Source organism: Sander vitreus, chromosome 2, assembly GCF_031162955.1.
Source record: "Sander vitreus isolate 19-12246 chromosome 2, sanVit1, whole genome shotgun sequence".
Classification (NCBI taxonomy): Eukaryota; Metazoa; Chordata; class Actinopteri; order Perciformes; family Percidae; genus Sander; species Sander vitreus.
In genome coordinates, this window is record NC_135856.1 from 30,621,361 (window position 1) to 30,639,755 (window position 18,395).

An 18,395-nucleotide genomic window follows, 5' to 3' on the forward strand; every position below is an offset into this window, starting at 1 on the left:
TTAGATAGAATGCAGGTTTAAGGTGCTTCCGCACTGGCTTCACTTTTGAGGCCCGGAAGCTTCGTTCATTATTATTTGCAGTCTATATAGACAGCCATAGCAGTCTATGGTTTTTGGTTGGAACAACAGCTGTTCTATGTGCATGTATGAATGGTAAATACCTGCTGTCCCCAGTGGGAATACATGCATAGCAGCAGACTGCTCCACAGTTCAGGTGCCCCATAGGACAACTCCCTCCTGACTCCCCCTTCATCTCCTTCTCTGTGGGACGGTTATAAATGGAGACGTCAGTGCAGCAAAGACAGCGAAGCTGCTGTGAGGAGCCTTCGGTTACCTGGCAGCACATCTTGATTCTCGGCAGTCAGAAGTGAAGCAGCGAAGTGTGTACAGAGGGAACAACAGTAAAGCTTACCTGTTGTGTGGAACCCGGACAGAGCAAACAAAGAGAGCAAGTTAATAGGTTTAACAATTAAAACTGCAGTTACTTTGAGCTGTAAAGGGAGAATAAAATGGTATACTGACCAAGAAATGCAGGATATAGTTTGTTTTCTTTTTAAATGTGGTGCAGCAGTGACTATAAAAAAAAAAATAAAAAAAAAATGTATGGTGGTATATCTTAGGACAAACCATACCACCAAATCATCTCTCTCTCTCTCTCTCTCTCTCTCTTAGATGCTGGATAAATAAGCAAGCACTTTGCTGCCAGTGTGTGAAATTGTTCTTATCTATCTCTGCCATTAAAGAGTGGGTTCTATTATAAAGCTTTGCATTATTCAGTGAGCCTGGGAGACTGATCATTATGGATTTCAGCCCTTTTCCACACCAGCCCCTGGAGTCCAGCTCGGCCTGCCGGCTGATGCATGCGTAGATCTAACTCCACGTTCCACAACACTCTGGACATTGGAGTGGAAGAAGGAACGGGTGAGCTCAAGACTGGTGTGTATATCCCGCCCGAACACAAAGCAGAACACACTTAACAGACAAATATCAAGTCCCAGCAGCATACTTTGTTTTTAGTAAGACAGAATGGGTTGGTAAAAAAATAAATCAACAATATGCCTGCAACAGTGCCACAGTTTCCAAAAGTTCCTTGCAACAAATTGGATTAGTTAAAAGCTCAGTAAAAACTGAGTGACATGTAATGCAATTTTCATCAGTGTTACAGCAGACTGGGTGCCAAGCACATGGTGAGAATGAGAGAAAACATGGCCGAACATATGGTGCTGCAGCACTTTTTAATGCGTGGGATCGGAGATGAATATTGAACAGACATATGTGGCAGCTCCTCACCCCTGACTGTATAGGAGGTGGGCTGTGTCCCAGTGGGAAGCACTGCTCAGCTTGATCACTAACAATAAATTCCTTCACATCAAAAGCATTGAAAAGGGCCCCATTTGCTCCCATTTTATTTAATACGAGCATTGCATTGCTGCTTATGCTGCTGAAGATAATGAATGAAGCATGACTTGTTGATCCGTTCAGAAAATGGGCGCTAATAAGTATCGCTTGGTTTTTTAATGGTCATATGCTGAGATAGGGGAAATCTGTTACATGCCGTACTTGGGCCACGGCAATTAGGCTCTGCTGTTAACCATTTGTTATATCTGCTGTTGTATCGCCTTCAGCTTGGCACCTTGCTGATTACAACATGCTGGATCGATAATTAAACAAATGAAAGCGGACTGATGGGTCAATTTTCATCTCATCTTAGCCAACGGCTGCAGTGAAGTCATGCCCAACTCTAAAAAAATAAAACCTCTTGAAATGTAGCAGTGAAAAATGAAAAGGTTGTTAAAATATTTGGACTGCACGTTTGTTTGCATGGTTCTATTTGATGGCCGTTTTACGCAGCGCTCTGCCACGCTGATGCGACAGGAAGGGAGAAGTCATTGGTGGCAGAGTGAGCGGTAACTCTTCAGTTGGAATCAAACCTGTGACTTATTAAAAAAAAGACTCCATTCTAGCACAAGCTCTGCAGTGGTTGATGGGTGTTAGCCTACTGTGACTGGCAGAGGAGGAAATAAGGTAAACCATATGGATGTTCAGTTGTAGAAAAAAACTTTTATTTTTTACTTGGTTCAAGTAACAATAACACACATCAAAATGAAGTAAAAGTGGGCCTAGTCACTATTTCTAATGAATGGGTTTCTAATTTTAATACTGACATACATATAGCCCACTTCTAAAAAAGTTTTACTTATTGACTTTATTTTTAAAGGAGAGTTTATATGCAGGTAACATGGAGTAGCTGCAGCTACATGTACAAGTGTCCCCTGAGCTAAAACGGCAGTGGTCGGGGCAAGTTTTAGAGTGCCTTTGTGCCTCTTAACAGACACAAAATGCAATTAATATGTCTGTGCCACATGAACAGGACCCTTACGTGTCAACAAGATGCGTTTTCAACTCAGACATTGTTTAAATTCACCTACCCTGGTCCCTGTCTCGATCCTGCCTGTAGCTAGCTTGCCCTGCTAGCGGATAGCCGTTAGCTGCTAGCTGCTGTCCGGTGAGTGTATTCAGCCAGGCTTCTGTAATAATCATCCCAATAACAATCCATGGAGCGGCGGTGGTGTGGCTATGTCCTCCAGAGGACAGGTCATGTTACGTCTTTAAGTGTATTCCCCCCTAAAATAAACAGTAGTAGCTGTTAGCTGCTAGCTGCCCTCCGGTGAGTGTGTACAGCTAGATAGCCGTTAGCTGCTAGCTGCCGTCCGGTGAGTGTATTCAGCCAGGCTTCTGTGATAATCATCCCAATAAAAATCCACGGAGCGCCCGGTGGTCTGGTGGATGTCCTGCATAGGAAAGATCATGCCTTCGCAGCGAAAGGTTTAGATTATTTCCCCCTCAAAATAGGTAATTGAGCACTGTAGTGGTTATGACCATATCAGTGACTATGTAACTACATGGAAATGGGATAAACGATGTCTGTGGATTGCACAGTAACAAAATGGAATACACTTCAGGACGTGACATGACCTGTCCTCTGGAGGACATATCCACACCACCACCGCTCCGTGGATTGTTATTGGGATGATTATTACAGAAGCCTGTCTGAATACACTCACTGGACGGCAGCTAGCAGCTAACGGCTAATGGCTATCAGCTAGCAGGGCAAGCTATCTACCGGCGGGATCGATACAAGGACCAGGGTAGGTGAATTTAAACAATGTCTGAGTTGAAAACGCATCTTGTTGACACGTAAGGGCCCTGTTCATGTGGCACAGACATATTAATTGCATTTTGTGTCTGTTAAGAGGCACAAAGGCACTCTAAAACTTGCCCCGACCACTGCCGTTTTAGCTCAGGGGACGCTTTAGTACGTAGGTGCAGCTTCTCCGTGTTACCTGCACTGATTCGGGTCGGGGTTTTTTCTATCGAAAGTACTCGCGTAGCTATAGCGATCAAGATTAATGTAAAAATTGGCCAGAATTCTCCTTTAAGGTTAATTGTGCACTTAGACAGGCACATCTTTTCTCTATGGGCTCACTAGGCAAGCTGCTTTTTATCTTTTCAGCTACGTTCTAAAATTTAAGTGCGCATTTACATGCACATTTAAGGTGGATTCAGCTTTTCAACAGATGTTGCTCTGGACATGGATGTATTAGCTCTGGATGGTGACAGTGAAGTATGTTAGGGCTGAGCGCAGCTGCAAACTGAGCTTACCTACGTAGTTGTGGTATGAGCAGCCTGTCCGACGTTGTAGTCTTCTGGTGGTTGTGCATGAGTAAACTCAATTGTTTCAATCTTGCAGAGACGGAGATTGAGTTATATACTAGGAATAATGTAGGCAAGGGGTAATTGTTGCTAACTAGAATGCTAGTTACCTTAACAAGTAACGGTAGCTTTTTTAAATTTATTTATTTATTTTATTTTTTTAACAATAAAACGTCTGTATGGAGCACACCGTGAGATACAAGCTATGGAGCATTTATACATTGTTGTGTTTTTTCATATAAAATGTACGAATTAAGTCTTTAACGCTTCAGATGTAAGTTATTGGTGTCAGGTGACGTCAAATGGCAGTCACTGGAATGCTACGGCGGGTGAGTGCTTGTTAGCATCTAATGGGCATAGGAGGTACGTAAGTGTTTTTTCTCCCATATTCGTGATGTTTCTGGGCTTAAGTACTGTTCTAATACTTGGGCAGGTGTAAGATTCTTTTCTCGATAGGGAATGACACGTTAAGGTTTGTCTTCGGAGCTGTCGTGATATTTGTCAGTAGCCATGCTGACGTCAGCAGAATGCATAAGGCACTTATATTCTGCATTTGTACGTAGTGTGGTCGTGGCTGGCCTCGGCAGTTAGTCTTGCATCATTAAAGTGTGTTGTCTTACTCATGGGCGCGCCAAACTCAGCATGGTGCATATGGGTCGCGTGTCCTCCTATCAGCATTAGGGTCATCGCAACTTCCTATTTCATGGATCCTTCTTGCGGTATCCTATGTCTGATTTTGTTACTTTTTACCTAGATTCTGCGTTGCCCGCTGAAGGTGAGTATTTTGCGTATCTACCCAAACACTTTCTATCACTACTTACGATTACTTTTGGGCATGTCGACACAATTATTTTTGTTTGTGGTTGGTAATCACTTGCTTCACATGATCGTCATCGTGCGGATGGCTTCTCTGTCTTAACCACGCTAGCGTCAATTGGTATCTGGGTATTACTAAGGCACTATATTAATAATACATGTGTGGCACTTGTTTTCTTTTGCTGAGTTAAGTTTTGGGGGAATCCCTATCCTAAGTATGGTGGTGGTAGTCCATCTTACTGGGCAAAAGGCGGTCGTTATTGTCTTATGTTACTGATCGAATTTTAGCAGCAAGTTGTACAGTTCAGGTCTGCAATATGTTTAAACAGAATTCATCTTTGCAATGGGATTCTCATATTTGCTACACCCTATAGATCTCATCATATCAATGTCTCGTTATGAGCATGTTTTACACGGTCTTTGCAGCACGGCCAGCTATACTTCATATTCTGCACGTTCAAATTGCTTCTTCTTTGCAGCATGTTTAACCTGTTTTTTTTTTTCGCAGCATGGGTAAATACTCTATTGTAACTCTTCATTTATGCAGTGCATTAAGTGACATTATCACTGACCTTGTACGCAGCTAACTCATGACATTTGACCTCATTCAAGTTGTACTCCTTACAACACTAACCTTCTAAGTCGCAGAGACACTGCTTCTTTTCATTGCTTTTAATCTAAGATTAACTACTCATTGCCTAGGCTCATACTAGAGGTTTTCCCGGCTATATTTCGGTTCAGCAACAACTCGGCATATGGTCTTCCTGTTTACTCCTCTTACATTCGTGATGTCATCGCAACCCAGAGATCTTTTAGGCATAATCCTGGTAAGCGTGCATATAACTGGTGGTGGTGTATTGATCTCTGAACAGTGGTAGAGGAAGTACTGAATCTCAGTACAAATAACCAGACATATATTTATTTTAGTAAAAGTACAATGAAAACCCTTCTTTAGTAACAGTACCTGGTTTTAAATGTACTTAAGTATTAAAAGTAAAAGTCTGCAGAGATTCTGGGTTTGTTCCGGCCTGAATTGCCGAGGTTTTGTTTTGTGTTCAGCCTTCTTAACGTGGAGGCGCTGGTTCAATCATTGTTGCCCGCACTGACACACAGTTTTGCCCATTTAAAGCTATGATTAAGTATCTATCTTACAGGTCTCAGAGTAGTACCCTGTCACTCTTATTTGTTATTCCTGGAGATTTCCCTATGTCGAAATGTTGGTTTAACCAGCATTTGAAACTAGTCCTTATCAAAGCTAACATTTCACCAAAGCGGGTCATTCATTTAGAATAGGGGCTGTACTACTGCTGCTAGTCAAGGGGTCTCCAGTACTTCTCTACAACAACTTGGACGGTGGGCTTCCTCTGCGTACTCGTCATATATTCTCCCTGATGTAGAAGACATCATCAATAACCAGAGATCTCTTAAACCTTGATTGTGGTAAGATTGCATATAACTGGTGGTGGTATATGGATGGGTGGTGTTCTCAATGGTACTGATGTATTGTTTTTACTGTTTTGATCAATTTAGATTTTATTTAGCTTCTAGTTGGTTCCTGCCTGAATTCCCGATGTTTTGTGTTATGTTCAGCCTGAATTGCTGATGTGTGTTTTGCCTTATAATTACAAGTGCTGTTGTAACTGCAGAGGTCTGTGGTTGTTCCTGCCTGGATTGCCGAAATTTCGTGTTCAGCTGAATTGCTGATCATTTTTTGTTCGTTCCGGCCTGAATTGCCGAGATTTTGTGTTCAGCCTGAATTGCTGATACGTATTTTTGTTTTTATATCTGTAGAAGTTTTTGTGTTTGTTCCGGCCTAAATTGCTGAGGTTTTGTTTTGCAACAACGTATTGTTTCATATGTCTTTGGGGTGTGACTTATGACCTAGTATGGTTCAGTGTGTTTATTACTCTAATTATTCACTGATTATTTAACACATTCATGTTTTGTGTCACCATACAGATTTGTGGTGGCTTTAAGGTATGTATATGCTTGTCATTTAATCACTTAAATTCTTTTCAAGTTTTGGGGGATGTGTTTGGTTTTCCTAAACATTAGATTTGTATAGATACCCCCTTTACAATGGAGTCTAATCTCCAACTAATTATGTTTGTACTTACTTGGTTATATCTTATTAATAAATGTTTGCATATCTACAACGGAGTCTCTCCTGATTGAAATGTAGCTCAGCGTAAATTCTGTCAGGGAGACTTCTATTACGTTGTCTCTCTTCTCTTTAACTGATCAGCTGGGCAGTGGGTGTTACGGTTCTGTATACCAATTAGAATTGGGCACTTATGTTCTAACCAATCACAGCATACTACCATGTTTTAAATCTGTTCTCTCTCCTGCTTCTGTCAGTTGTATGTTCAGACGAGAGTGCGACCCGCCTCCTCCCCTTCTACCTCCAGACATTTTCGACGGTGTTCTCGGTCTTCTCCCGGCTGACGGCTTGTTTTTACGTCTTCGGATTTTTCTCACCACCACCAGTGTCTAGATTCCATTGGGGGATGTGTTTGGTTTTCCTAAACATTAGATTTGTATAGATACCCCTTTTACAATTGAGTCTAAGCTCCAAATAATTGTTTGTACTTACTTGGTTATATCTTATTAATAAATGTTTGCATATCTGCAACGGAGTCTCTCCTGATTGAATTGATATATATAGCCTTATTAGGACATTTCTCACCAGTACCCAATTTAAAAAACATTGAGCTGAAAAGGAAAGATGCCACACATTTCCTCACAAAAGCATATAGCCTGTAGTTTAAAGTAGTGGTTTACAACCTTTTTTGAATTGTGACCCTTAAAAGTTTTCTCTCAACCTCTTGTCACATATGAGTGATAAGACAAGGGTGCTGTTTCCTATACGGAAGAGGATTAGGACCAATGTGAAAAATGTATTTGAGTTCTGAGTTTCGGAATTCTGAGTTGCAGAAATTCTGACTTTGATCTCACAATTCTGACTTTAAACTCAGGACTCAAATACATGTTTCACATGTGGCCCCAATACTCTTCCGTAGTTTCTTAATATTGCTTCATTTTATTAGTTTTTTAACACTGGATTGCAGAAATAGGTTTATTTTAAGTAAGTATAAGTTACTGCTTGAGGGGAAACTTTAGTCTTGAATGCACCCTGAAATGTGTTTATTTTAGAAGTGGTTCCCCATTGAGTTCTGTCAGTCTTTCGCCCCATCCTTTAGCCTGCACTGTGATGGTAAAAAAACAAAAATCTAGCAGAAGTTCGGATGAAGTTCACTTTAGGCCAAGCTGTTTCCAAGCAGCTGTGTGTCCTTCCTACGTCACTGCCGTCACTGATGATTTGTTATCCCAACAAGATCTATGTCAGAGAGTTGGCCCCTTTCCCTCGCTCTGTATGTCATATTTATTAATGTGAGAGCCGCAGGGGTAGTTGCGTAACGGTCTGTTTGAACTATTTGAAAACATTTCACTTCTCTTTTCTCGCATCCGTCTTTAGTGCTGGGGTTAACATAACTGCTTTCAGCGCAAAGCCTCTCTCGCAGGCTGTGACATTGAACACCTCTGTCTCTTCACTGCTGCACTCAGAGGTGTGTCTGTACACTCAAAACCCTTCGGAGTTAAGCGATAAGCGACGGTTTACAGTATAGAACAGATCATACAACGAGAAAACAAATAGGCTACAGTTTAGGCATGTAGTGTGAGTTCCCGGTGTGACCTCATCGACAAGCAAACATTGTAAACCCAAACAACAGTTTCCGACGCGATTTTACGGGAAGAGAGTGAGTGTGAAAGAGAGAGAGAGGGGGGGAGAGAGGAAGAGGGAGAGAGGAAAAAGCGAGGGAGCTAGAGAGAGAGAGAGAGAGAGAGAGAGAGAGAGAGAGAGAGAGAAAAAGCGAGAGAGGGGGAGAGAGGGGGGGGGGAGAGAGTGAGAGAGAGAGAAAAAAACGCGAGAGAGGGACAGTGGGGGATAGGGAGAGAGAGAGGGGGAGAGAGAGAGAGGGGGGGGGGGTGTGATGATGATGATGGCGACTTTTACCGTGGGACAGGCTCAGAAGGGGAGCGGATTTAATTTAAGGTGGACCAATAATTGTCTGGAGTCCTTTTTACATTTTTTATTTTATCATAAAAAGTGAATTTTTATCATTTGTGTGTAATTTTCTACGCAAAATCAACCTGTTTCATCAAAGTCATCTGTTTATTAGGCTACGCCAGTGCGGAAACCTGCTTTTTAATTGAATTGTTTCAAGATACAACAAGTTGATTTAAATTTAAAAAAACGTGCACAGCTAAATACGATTGTTAGGACTCAACTGTGGACAAAAATGTCTAAAAAATGTTTTGCAGATTAATCAGTCAAACACGGGTAAAAATCAGCTCCGCCTTGACCAACTTTAACAAAAATCCTGGTCACAAAATAATGCATCCTGGATAAGAATCCTACCGTGTATATGACACTATGTAAGGACATAAGAAGTGCTTTTGCTTGTGTTATTTTTAACTACATTTTGCTGACAAGACTTCTGTACTTTTACTTAAAGTGTTTTACTTGTAACAGAGTACATTGTTGTATTACTTTCACAAAAGCAAATGACCCCAGTACTTCTTCCACCACTGATAAAGCCATATGAAGAGTATAAGGACGTCATAGGATGGTCTGAGTCTACATCATGTCTAGTTGCACTTCCAATGCAGGCTTAAGTCTGATATTCCACACTTTCCTTTTACTATAGTGTAGGCGCTCTCTGCTACTGTAAAGCCTCACTGTGTGGGTGCTTTACAAACAGTGAGGACGACCTTAAATAAGGGGCTGGCCTCTGTGGGTACAGCAGAAGCCGCTGCCTCCCCTCAGTGATGCGGGGAATCTGCGCTGCTTTCTGTCTGCTATATAAACCGCACACAGCGCCCAGAGCTCACAGCTTCAGTGGACAGTTCCGTGGTGCTGAAATCTCACAGACACCACACACACACACACACACACACACACACACTCACACTCACACACACTCACTCTCTCGCTCTCTCATACATGCCTGGAGCCATGGACGGATTCTCGTTGAAACTTTTTCTACTTTCTTGCCTGGCTGTTGCTCAGAGCTCCGCGCAAGACTTCGGACAGACGCAGTTTATTTGCACGTCGGTGCCCAAGGATATGGACTTGTGCGCGGCCACGATGCAAAACAGCGGACCGGCGGAGGACCTGAAGACCACGGTCATGCAGCTGCGGGAGACCGTGCTACAGCAAAAGGAGACCATTATGAACCAAAAGGAGACGATCAGGGAACTAACGTCAAAGTTGAGCCGATGCGAGAGCCAGAGCCTCCCGGCGGCAGGACCCGGCGCGAGACGGCCGGGGGCGAAGAACACGATGGGGGATGTATCCCGGGGCACCACGGACACTCTGGCCCAGCTGGGACAGACTTTACAAACGCTGAAACAGAGACTGGAGAATCTGGAGGTAGGCAAAGCAAAAAAGGAGAGGAGAGCAGCGCTGACCCGGTCAAAAGTTGATTCAATTAGCCTCCCTGGTTGTTTATTAGAAGGAGGGTTAAGCCTCTAATATACACTGCTGCAACATTGTTCTGGCTTTGAGCAGGCTCTGCTTGGAGATGCACATGTGCTTTAGTTCGTTCATCTTTTAATTGACAGTGAGAGAGAAGCATCATGTGAAGTAAACCAAGTGCAGGGTAAAGCTGCATTTTGAATAATTTGGCGCAGAGCATGCGCGCGCCCACACACACACACACACACACACACACACACACACACACACACACACGCACACGCACAGTTAGGACCAGGCTGCTGTTTCAGGGAGTTTAAGACCGGAGAAAGTATTCCTTGTGCCCCTGTAACCCAGTGTCTGTCTCCCTCTGTCCGATGCAGCAATACAGTCGAGGGAACAACACCGTGCAGGCGAACAGCCTGAAAGATCTGCTCCAGAACAAGATAGACGATATGGAGAAGCAGGTTCTGTCCCGGGTCAACACGATAGAGGAGACCAAACCGGGCACCAGGAATGACACCGAGCAGCGGAACAGAGTGGAGTCCACGCTCACCACTCTGCACCATCGGATCACAGACCTGGAGAAAGGTGCGTTGGGGGATTTCCAAGGTGGGACGGAGTGCGCGCATACCACTTTCACGGCATTGAATGTGGCTCCACGGGAGTTCTTAACAAGATTAGGTGTCATTTAATTGTTTGTTTGTTTTTTAAGCTCAATGGCGTCTCAGTGTTTAGAAAGAACTGACACATTCAGTATTACAGCAATGCAACGTGGAGCCGTTCAAAATGCCGCAACCATCACGTTGCGCACAGATAGTGTGAGGGAGGAGAGGGGAGAGCTGCATTGCTTTGCATATCTCAAGACCTGTTTGCACTTTTGCTTCGCTGAGTTTCTGATTCCCAAAGCCAAAAACCTGACTGACTATCTTGCATGTGGGGGGGGTTGCTATATGCATATGCAGAGGTCATAGGCGGAGAAAGTTAGCAGGGTGCGCCTCGCGCTGGCGCGTTGTGTTCGCTTGTTCAGCTTTTCAACACGTGCAAATGCGCGTGCGTATGTGCGAGAGAGGGAGACAGAGCCCTTCTACACAGGCAGCCGACAAAATGTGTTTTTATATGTGGTAATTTTAATATTGTGAAGAAAAAAAAATCGATTACATTTTCAGACAATCTTTGTTTTTCTTCTGTTTCTTCCACTAACTGACATGAATTGAATCATATACATCCCATAATCTTCATCATCAATCTTCTCCCAATCCCTAAATACATACAAAACGCTGAAAAACTCTATAATAACGGACATTTCCTCTACAGGTAAAGAAACCAGGCCAACAGATAAGTTTCAGCTCACCTTCCCCCTGAGAACCAACTACATGTACGCCAAAGCCAAGAGGAGCCTCCCGGAGATGTACTCCTTCAGCGTGTGTTTGTGGATCAAGTCCAACGCCTCTCCTGGGGTGGGGACACCCTTCTCCTACGCTGTACCGGGTCAGGCCAACGAGCTGGTGCTGATCGAGTGGGGGAACAACCCTATGGAGATTCTCATCAATGACAAGGTAATAGAAACTGATTACCGTGGATAGAGACTGATTCCACACATACGCCTACCTTTGCAGGGTTTCATTTTGGCCTTTTTTGCATTTGCTTTGTACATTTATCATGTCAATATGCAGAACAACTTACAGTGGGTGCAACAGTAGGAAAAAGTTATAATACTTTGTGCACGGATGAGTAACCAGACAACAATGTGCCAGATCTGGAAATGGAATAAAAATAGGTGCTAAGGTGAGCAACAGAGGGGTCTTTTTTTAGAGGAAATGATACATGACAGGGGAAGTGATTCAGCAGGAAGAAGAGAAGGTGTGGAAGCAATAGATTTTCAGGCGGTGGGGAGTGACTCTGCTACTAAAGTGTGAAAGAGAGATTGCTAACTGGAGAGAAAGACGTCATTTTTCCAATGTCTCTGCTGCAGGTTGCAAAGCTGCCGTTTCTCATCAATGACGGGAAATGGCATCACCTGTGCATCACGTGGACCACCCGTGACGGGATGTGGGAAGCCTTCCAGGATGGAGTGATGCGGGGAAGTGGAGAAAATCTGGCACCGTACCACCCCATCAAACCAGACGGAGTGCTGGTCCTGGGACAAGAGCAGGTGGATATTTCTTTTTTACATCAGTGATTGCAACTTCTGAACATTTTTGAACATCTCTAGACACAATTATGCATTTCATTTTGGATAAAAGTTAAAAATGGGAATCATTCTGAAATGAGATTGTGGGGACATTGGAGAGGTGGCCAATTAAGGCTGCCCAGTCAAATTGGTGTGCAATGTATCATCCCAGGATTGTAACGAATTACAGAGAATTTACTGTAGATAGTCAGATTGTTGTCCTAGGAAGAGACCCGTATAACGAGATAAACATGTCCGTGTACACAAATCAATAGATTAAAAATGACTTGACCATTTCACCAACTGCTGTGAGACCGTGTTGCAACTCAAGCATTTGGCCAAATTACATTCCATACATTAGATCACATTTCATTTAGCTGACGTTTCTATCCAAAGCGACTTCCAATAAGTGCATTTAACCATGAAGGTACGAACTCAGAATAGCAAGAATCACATAGAAGTACATTAGCTTCCACTAAGCCAAACTACAAAGAGCCACATGTAAGTGCTTTTTTTTATTTATTTTAATTTTTTACAACCACTATCTTCTTGGCGAAGGTGCAGTCGCAAGAGACACTGCTAAATAAAAATCATGCCTACAGAAAGTAAATGGTTTCCAGACTGGAGTTCTGCAAAAATAAATTCAATTTTTAAATATAACCCATTTGCTCACATTTTTGCATTTTCAAACTAAAGCCATATTTAAGAACAAAAGTTCTCTCCGATGATGTCACTTAGACTGTATAACAAAATCCTATCATGGTTTTGTGCTCTAATGCACATCAATCTTGCAGGAGTCTTCACAGGAAGTGTTACTTCACCTTTCCTGATCAGATAACTTACACTTCAATTCAAGCTTTGATGTCCACCTGAGCGCTAAGATGATTAAGACTTGTCTGCATTTCTCCACAGGACACATTGGGAGGAGGCTTTGATGCCACACAAGCTTTCGTCGGTGAACTAGCAAACTTAAATATCTGGAATAGGAAACTTTCTATCGCCGAGATCTACAACTTGGCGACCTGCAACAGCAAAGCACCGGCTGGCAACGTCTTCTCCTGGACGGAGAGCAACATCGAAATATTTGGCGGAGCGACCAAATGGACCTTCGAGCCTTGCCGTTCGCTCAACTGAACTGCATTTCACCGTTCCAGAAAGGCCTCTCTGTATTTCTGAGCTTTTGTCGTTCTTGTCTTCACTTTGATGTTTGTTAGAGACTATTTGAGTTATTGGTAAGCTTAGAATCTGGGATTTCTATCATTCTTATTAGGTATTTATGTGCAAAACAACACTTTTCATCTTGAGGAAAAAAAATGTATCCAATTCATCTTGGAAACCTCGGTGATAAAGTATTGGTATCTGTTTTTCTTTTTTTTTCTCTCGGACGTTCAGTTGAAAGCACACCTAAGCTTTTTTGTTTGGCTTATTTCGACTTGGACTGGCAGCTGGCAATCTGCTGGCCTTATGTTTGGACAATTCACAATCCAAGTGAGGAATTGCAAAACTCTCCCACCCCCTTCCCTCTGGAAAGTGGGAGATTACGCTGGCCATCCAATCCTGGTACAGCTCCCTGCGAAGCCCCCCCTTCTCCTTCACTCTGCCCCGCCCCTCCGGAACTTGCACTGTGACTGACGAAGAGATTGCCAGGAGAGAGAGGAGGGTACGTTGAAGGACACTGCAGAGTCAGACTGTGGTACAAGTCAATTTGTAATCGTTGTTCGCTTCAAGTGTTTCTGTAAGAATGCCGTTAACTTGCCAACATCGCTACAAAGCCTGGATGCCTTAGGCTGGTACAAATATTCAGCACATTCAGTATGTTTTAAGTTGCAAACTCAATGTTTATCGTTTTTTTTGTTTTGCCTTTTTCTGAGCTGGGTTGATTTTTCTCGTTTCTCTGGTAAATGTAATTTGATTACAGTTTGTTATCTGACATGACGTGTTTTTGGCAGGTGTTTGTACTACTCTGTATTAGGAATGTAACAGTATGTGTATAGTAACAGCATGAATGAAAGAGTGCTGTGGAAGCATTGTTGAAATCTGCTTTACTATCTTCTCTGGGTCTGGGTTTTTTACTGTATTGTTATATGCTCCAAGCATGGCAAAAACTGAGAGATGAAGAATTTAATTTTTGTAATAAAATTGTGATACTTAATGTCACAGCGCGTTCCTGGCTTTGGTTATGTGCATCCAAACATGTGAAGGGAGAGAGCACTGAGGGGAGGGGAGGGAAGGGGATGCAGAGCGAGTGGGTGCAGGAGAGCAAATCACTGATCAGATATAACATTTCTACCATGGTCAAACAGTGAAGAGGAGAAGCTTAATTGCCAGATTAAAGAAATGTCCAAAGGCAGCGAAGGACACAAGGAGGGTGCCTGAGGAAAGAAATGGAACCGTGTCTGCGTGCACTGACTTTTTTAAGCTGACTGCAGACGATAACCCGCTCGCTGCTTTGTTGTTGCTGCTGTGAGATGCAGTGGCGGCACTAAAGACAGCAAGGCTGTCGAAAGAGGGAAACAGAAAGTGCTTTGTCACGTGAGCCTTTCAAGTGAGTGCAGCCTAAACTAAAACTACAGCACTTTACGCTTGGACTTTTCATTATCAGTCCGCTCAGACGACCTGTTGCTGTAGCGCCAAATATTTACATCGAAGAGATGTGGCTGTTGACAGTTCCTGCATTCAAATTAGACACTTAATTCCTTCCTCAAGCGTCAAGTGGTGAAAGCAAAATAAATCAGAACAACACTTGATTTGTTCTTGCAGGAAGATGTTCTCTTTGTTTTTCAACACATATTTTCTTCATTATGAAAACCGCTAGGTCCTCAACTGTTTATCATGTCATGTCGTGCTGAATAATTGCTGCTCATATATCCACCACATTTTGTCTCATTATCACATTCTGTTTCGTCTAAAGAGGTTCAACTCCTCTGTGTTCTGCTTATGAATAAATCCATTGAGCCTTGACTGAAATATTACTGGGGAAAGATGAAGTTGTAGGTCCTTGCAGGTTTTATGTTCAACTCATTTTCTGTCTGAAACTAGTGGACTTTCGTTAGCTTTCTTCACATAAGAACTGAAATTTCAACTGCCTACAGGGCAACATTAAACTTTTAACAGATTTCAACTCTTACACTTCTTTCAGTGTTTCAAATTCAACTGACACTTCATCTGCTCTTAAGGTAGACCTCGAAGTAGACTTTGTTTAGCTCAGGAAGGATTGCATCACAGACATCTGTGATCACAGACATGCTTTCAACAATACATCTCAACTACTTTTAGCATCAATATATCAACTGACACTTCAACTGATGTTAATTATTCAACTGACACTTCAACTGCTGTCACTGCTTACATACAAATGGATGCTTTAACAGTTCCTGTGTACTAGCCTGACATCGCCACACCAAATCGCAAATGCGAGTTTGTCTGAACCTTTCATCTTAGATTTGCCTCTGGACGCAATTGGATAGACCTACAACCAATCAGAGCATCAAAGTGTCACCTAGCGCTGAGCAATGGACAAACATAAGCAGACTACGGCGTGTGGAGAAGAGCTGTGATGGTGTAGCATCAATATGTCTGTGAACAAGTGTTGCCGTTTTGGCCTTCAGAATTTGACAATAGGACTTAAACAGAAAGTTCCACATCAGCTGCAGCATTCTTGGTTGTTTCTGAAAATGCTTCAACAGTGCTCCTCTTTACTAAGCAAGGTTTATGCTTGCCGTAGTGTCCCGCGATGAAAGGGTGCACAAGCCAGAAATGACATAATCATATATTTTGCGTTAAGCCCAAAGACTCAGCAAGTCGCCAGTCATCGTCTCACAAACGGCCCACATGAGATAAACGGGTGTGATTGGCCCAACTATGGCCAGGTTGGCTAGACATTTGTCTGATGCATTTGCTAGAGCAAGTGAAACATGAGCTTGCAGATTCACATTCTTCAACTGAAATGTTGATTGCTTACATTATTTAAAGTTCATCTGACATCTCTTAACTCTTTCTGCTCACATTTCACCTGCTTTCGGTTCTTACTCTTCGACATTCATTTCAACTACAGAGCACACAAAAATCAACTGTCTACATGGTTTGAACCTGAAACTAACATTTCAACAGACACATCACAACTTTTTCAATGCTTCGAATTCAACTGACACTTCAACTGCTATGAGCGCTTCAACTTAAACTGCAACTCCTATACAACATCTTACATGCAAATGTTCATCGTTCATTCTTTTTTTTTTGTTTTTATCGTTTCCAATGTTTGCACCTCTAAGCAGAAAATGTAGCATTTGTTATCACATTGTGTTTTATGGAATGCTGTTCCACTTCTTAATGTGGTTAGCTCATGAATAAAGTCAATGAGCCCTGACTGAAACATTATTTGGGAAAGGCAAAGTTGTAGGACCTTGCAGGGGTTTTTGTTCAATAAATGTTGATCTTAAGCCTGACCTTGAAGTGGATTTTCTTTAGCTGAGAGAGAGAGAGTCTGCATTACCTTAATCTCCCATGATGCACAGCAGACAGCAGCCAGGTTCCAGAGCATTTTAAAAGAATGACAAGGCATTAATACAATTCCTGTAGCAGCATCAAACACACGCACACAGAGGCAGAAAACAATTTATTTTGTCCCTTAGCCACGTTGGCAGATGGATACCAAAACACTTGGGTATATCAGCCAATTACATTTATAGAAAAATACCAGAATAGCTAAAAAGACTGTGGGTGTTGGCCAAAGCGGCTGTCATTGTAGAAGAACTTTCCAACCATAGTTAGAATTTATCAGAAAGTGTTGAATATAAAAGTGCACGCTAAAAATATAAAGACGTTTAACTCTTTTGATGAACATTGTTTTGTGTTACCACGTAATAACGTAATCCACTATTGTTATATAACTCTTTGAGAACAGCAGGTTATTCTACGACTGCTTCAGCCAGGAAGTGAATGGACAATGGCCAGATAATCCTGCCTCTTATTTTGATGCCGTCAATGGGCACACAGTCATAATCACCAGGTCTGCTTACTACACTCAGCTAATACCCTCCCAGTGTAGTGCTGCTAATCCCTGACAGAATTTATGTCAGCAGTGCAAATGCATTTGTGCTCCAGACACTGTTTTGTGCAGAAGTGGACGGACTAAAATAGATCCACGCGGCCTAAAGGATGATCTTACACGTAAGACACAAAGATCAAGCCACCTCATTTATTAACAATCTTGACTGACAACATTACATATTGAAATGTTGGGTTTATGCCTACCTTTGCTGGCACAGAAAGTACATTGATTACAATGTAATTGTCCCATAAAGCCTTTACATAAGCGCTGAAGGGTTGTTAGTAATTTTCTGCTTCAAATGTACAGCATTACATAATCTTTTGCTGGCAGAGCACATATTCTAGGGCACCTCGTCACCTGGCAATGTAAACAGATGCTGTGGTTCATACTAGAGATAAGAAGATGGTGTCCTAGTTTATTAGAACATCACCTTATGTCTTTAAGTAAAGTTTTCAACAAGACTAATGCTGTGTCTCAAATTGCGCACTCTTGACTTACACTTGCTATTTTGAGTAGCCTACATAGTGCGTTCACATTGACAAAATATAGCCAAATGCAGTGCACTATGAGTACCTCGATGCTGCACTTAAAACGGTCAAAACATTGAGTGTGGAACGCTGGACACTATTTTCCCTTAATGGTCGCCATTTTGCTACGGAGCGGAAGTGACGGGACCACCAACGTATTTTCAAACTTGTGAAAATGGCGGGCGGGGAAACTGCAGAGGTTGCGATGGAAACGGCGAAAACCGAACTACAGCCTACAAATTTTTTAAGTTTATACATGGGTGTTTTTCAATAACAATACTGTACGGCAATGCTCTGCATGGCTACAATTTACCATTAAAATGAAGAGTAATTTCCGGTCAGTGCGTAATGGCCCTGTGCGATTTGAGACAACACTGCCCTGTCAAAATGTACGCACTACGCAAGTGAGTATATAGTGTACACAGTGTACTACATGTAAATGTACCCACGGAAGTATCCAAATTGAGACACACTCAATCAAAGAGACACTTAAGAGTCTACAGTTATGCTAGCGGCTCTGTGAGACTGTACTAGCTAAATGATAACATCAGCATGCTAACATTCCCCCAGTGATAATGCTAGCATGTTGCTGTTTAGCATAATGTTTACCATGTTCACCATCTTATGTTAGCGTGT

At 42.4% G+C, this 18,395-nt stretch overlaps 1 protein-coding gene across 1 annotated transcript; it reads left to right on the plus strand.

Annotated features, from left to right (window-relative positions):
* The first annotated feature begins 9,442 nt into the window (after positions 1 to 9,442).
* On the plus strand, positions 9,443 to 14,360 carry LOC144530499 (neuronal pentraxin-1-like). The gene is made up of 5 exons (XM_078270091.1): positions 9,443 to 9,964; positions 10,393 to 10,600; positions 11,327 to 11,568; positions 11,985 to 12,164; positions 13,095 to 14,360. The coding sequence occupies exons 1-5, from the start codon at positions 9,536 to 9,538 to the stop codon at positions 13,314 to 13,316; spliced, it is 1,281 nt and encodes a 426-aa protein (XP_078126217.1). The 5' UTR covers positions 9,443 to 9,535; the 3' UTR covers positions 13,317 to 14,360.
* Positions 14,361 to 18,395: the final 4,035 nt, after the last annotated feature.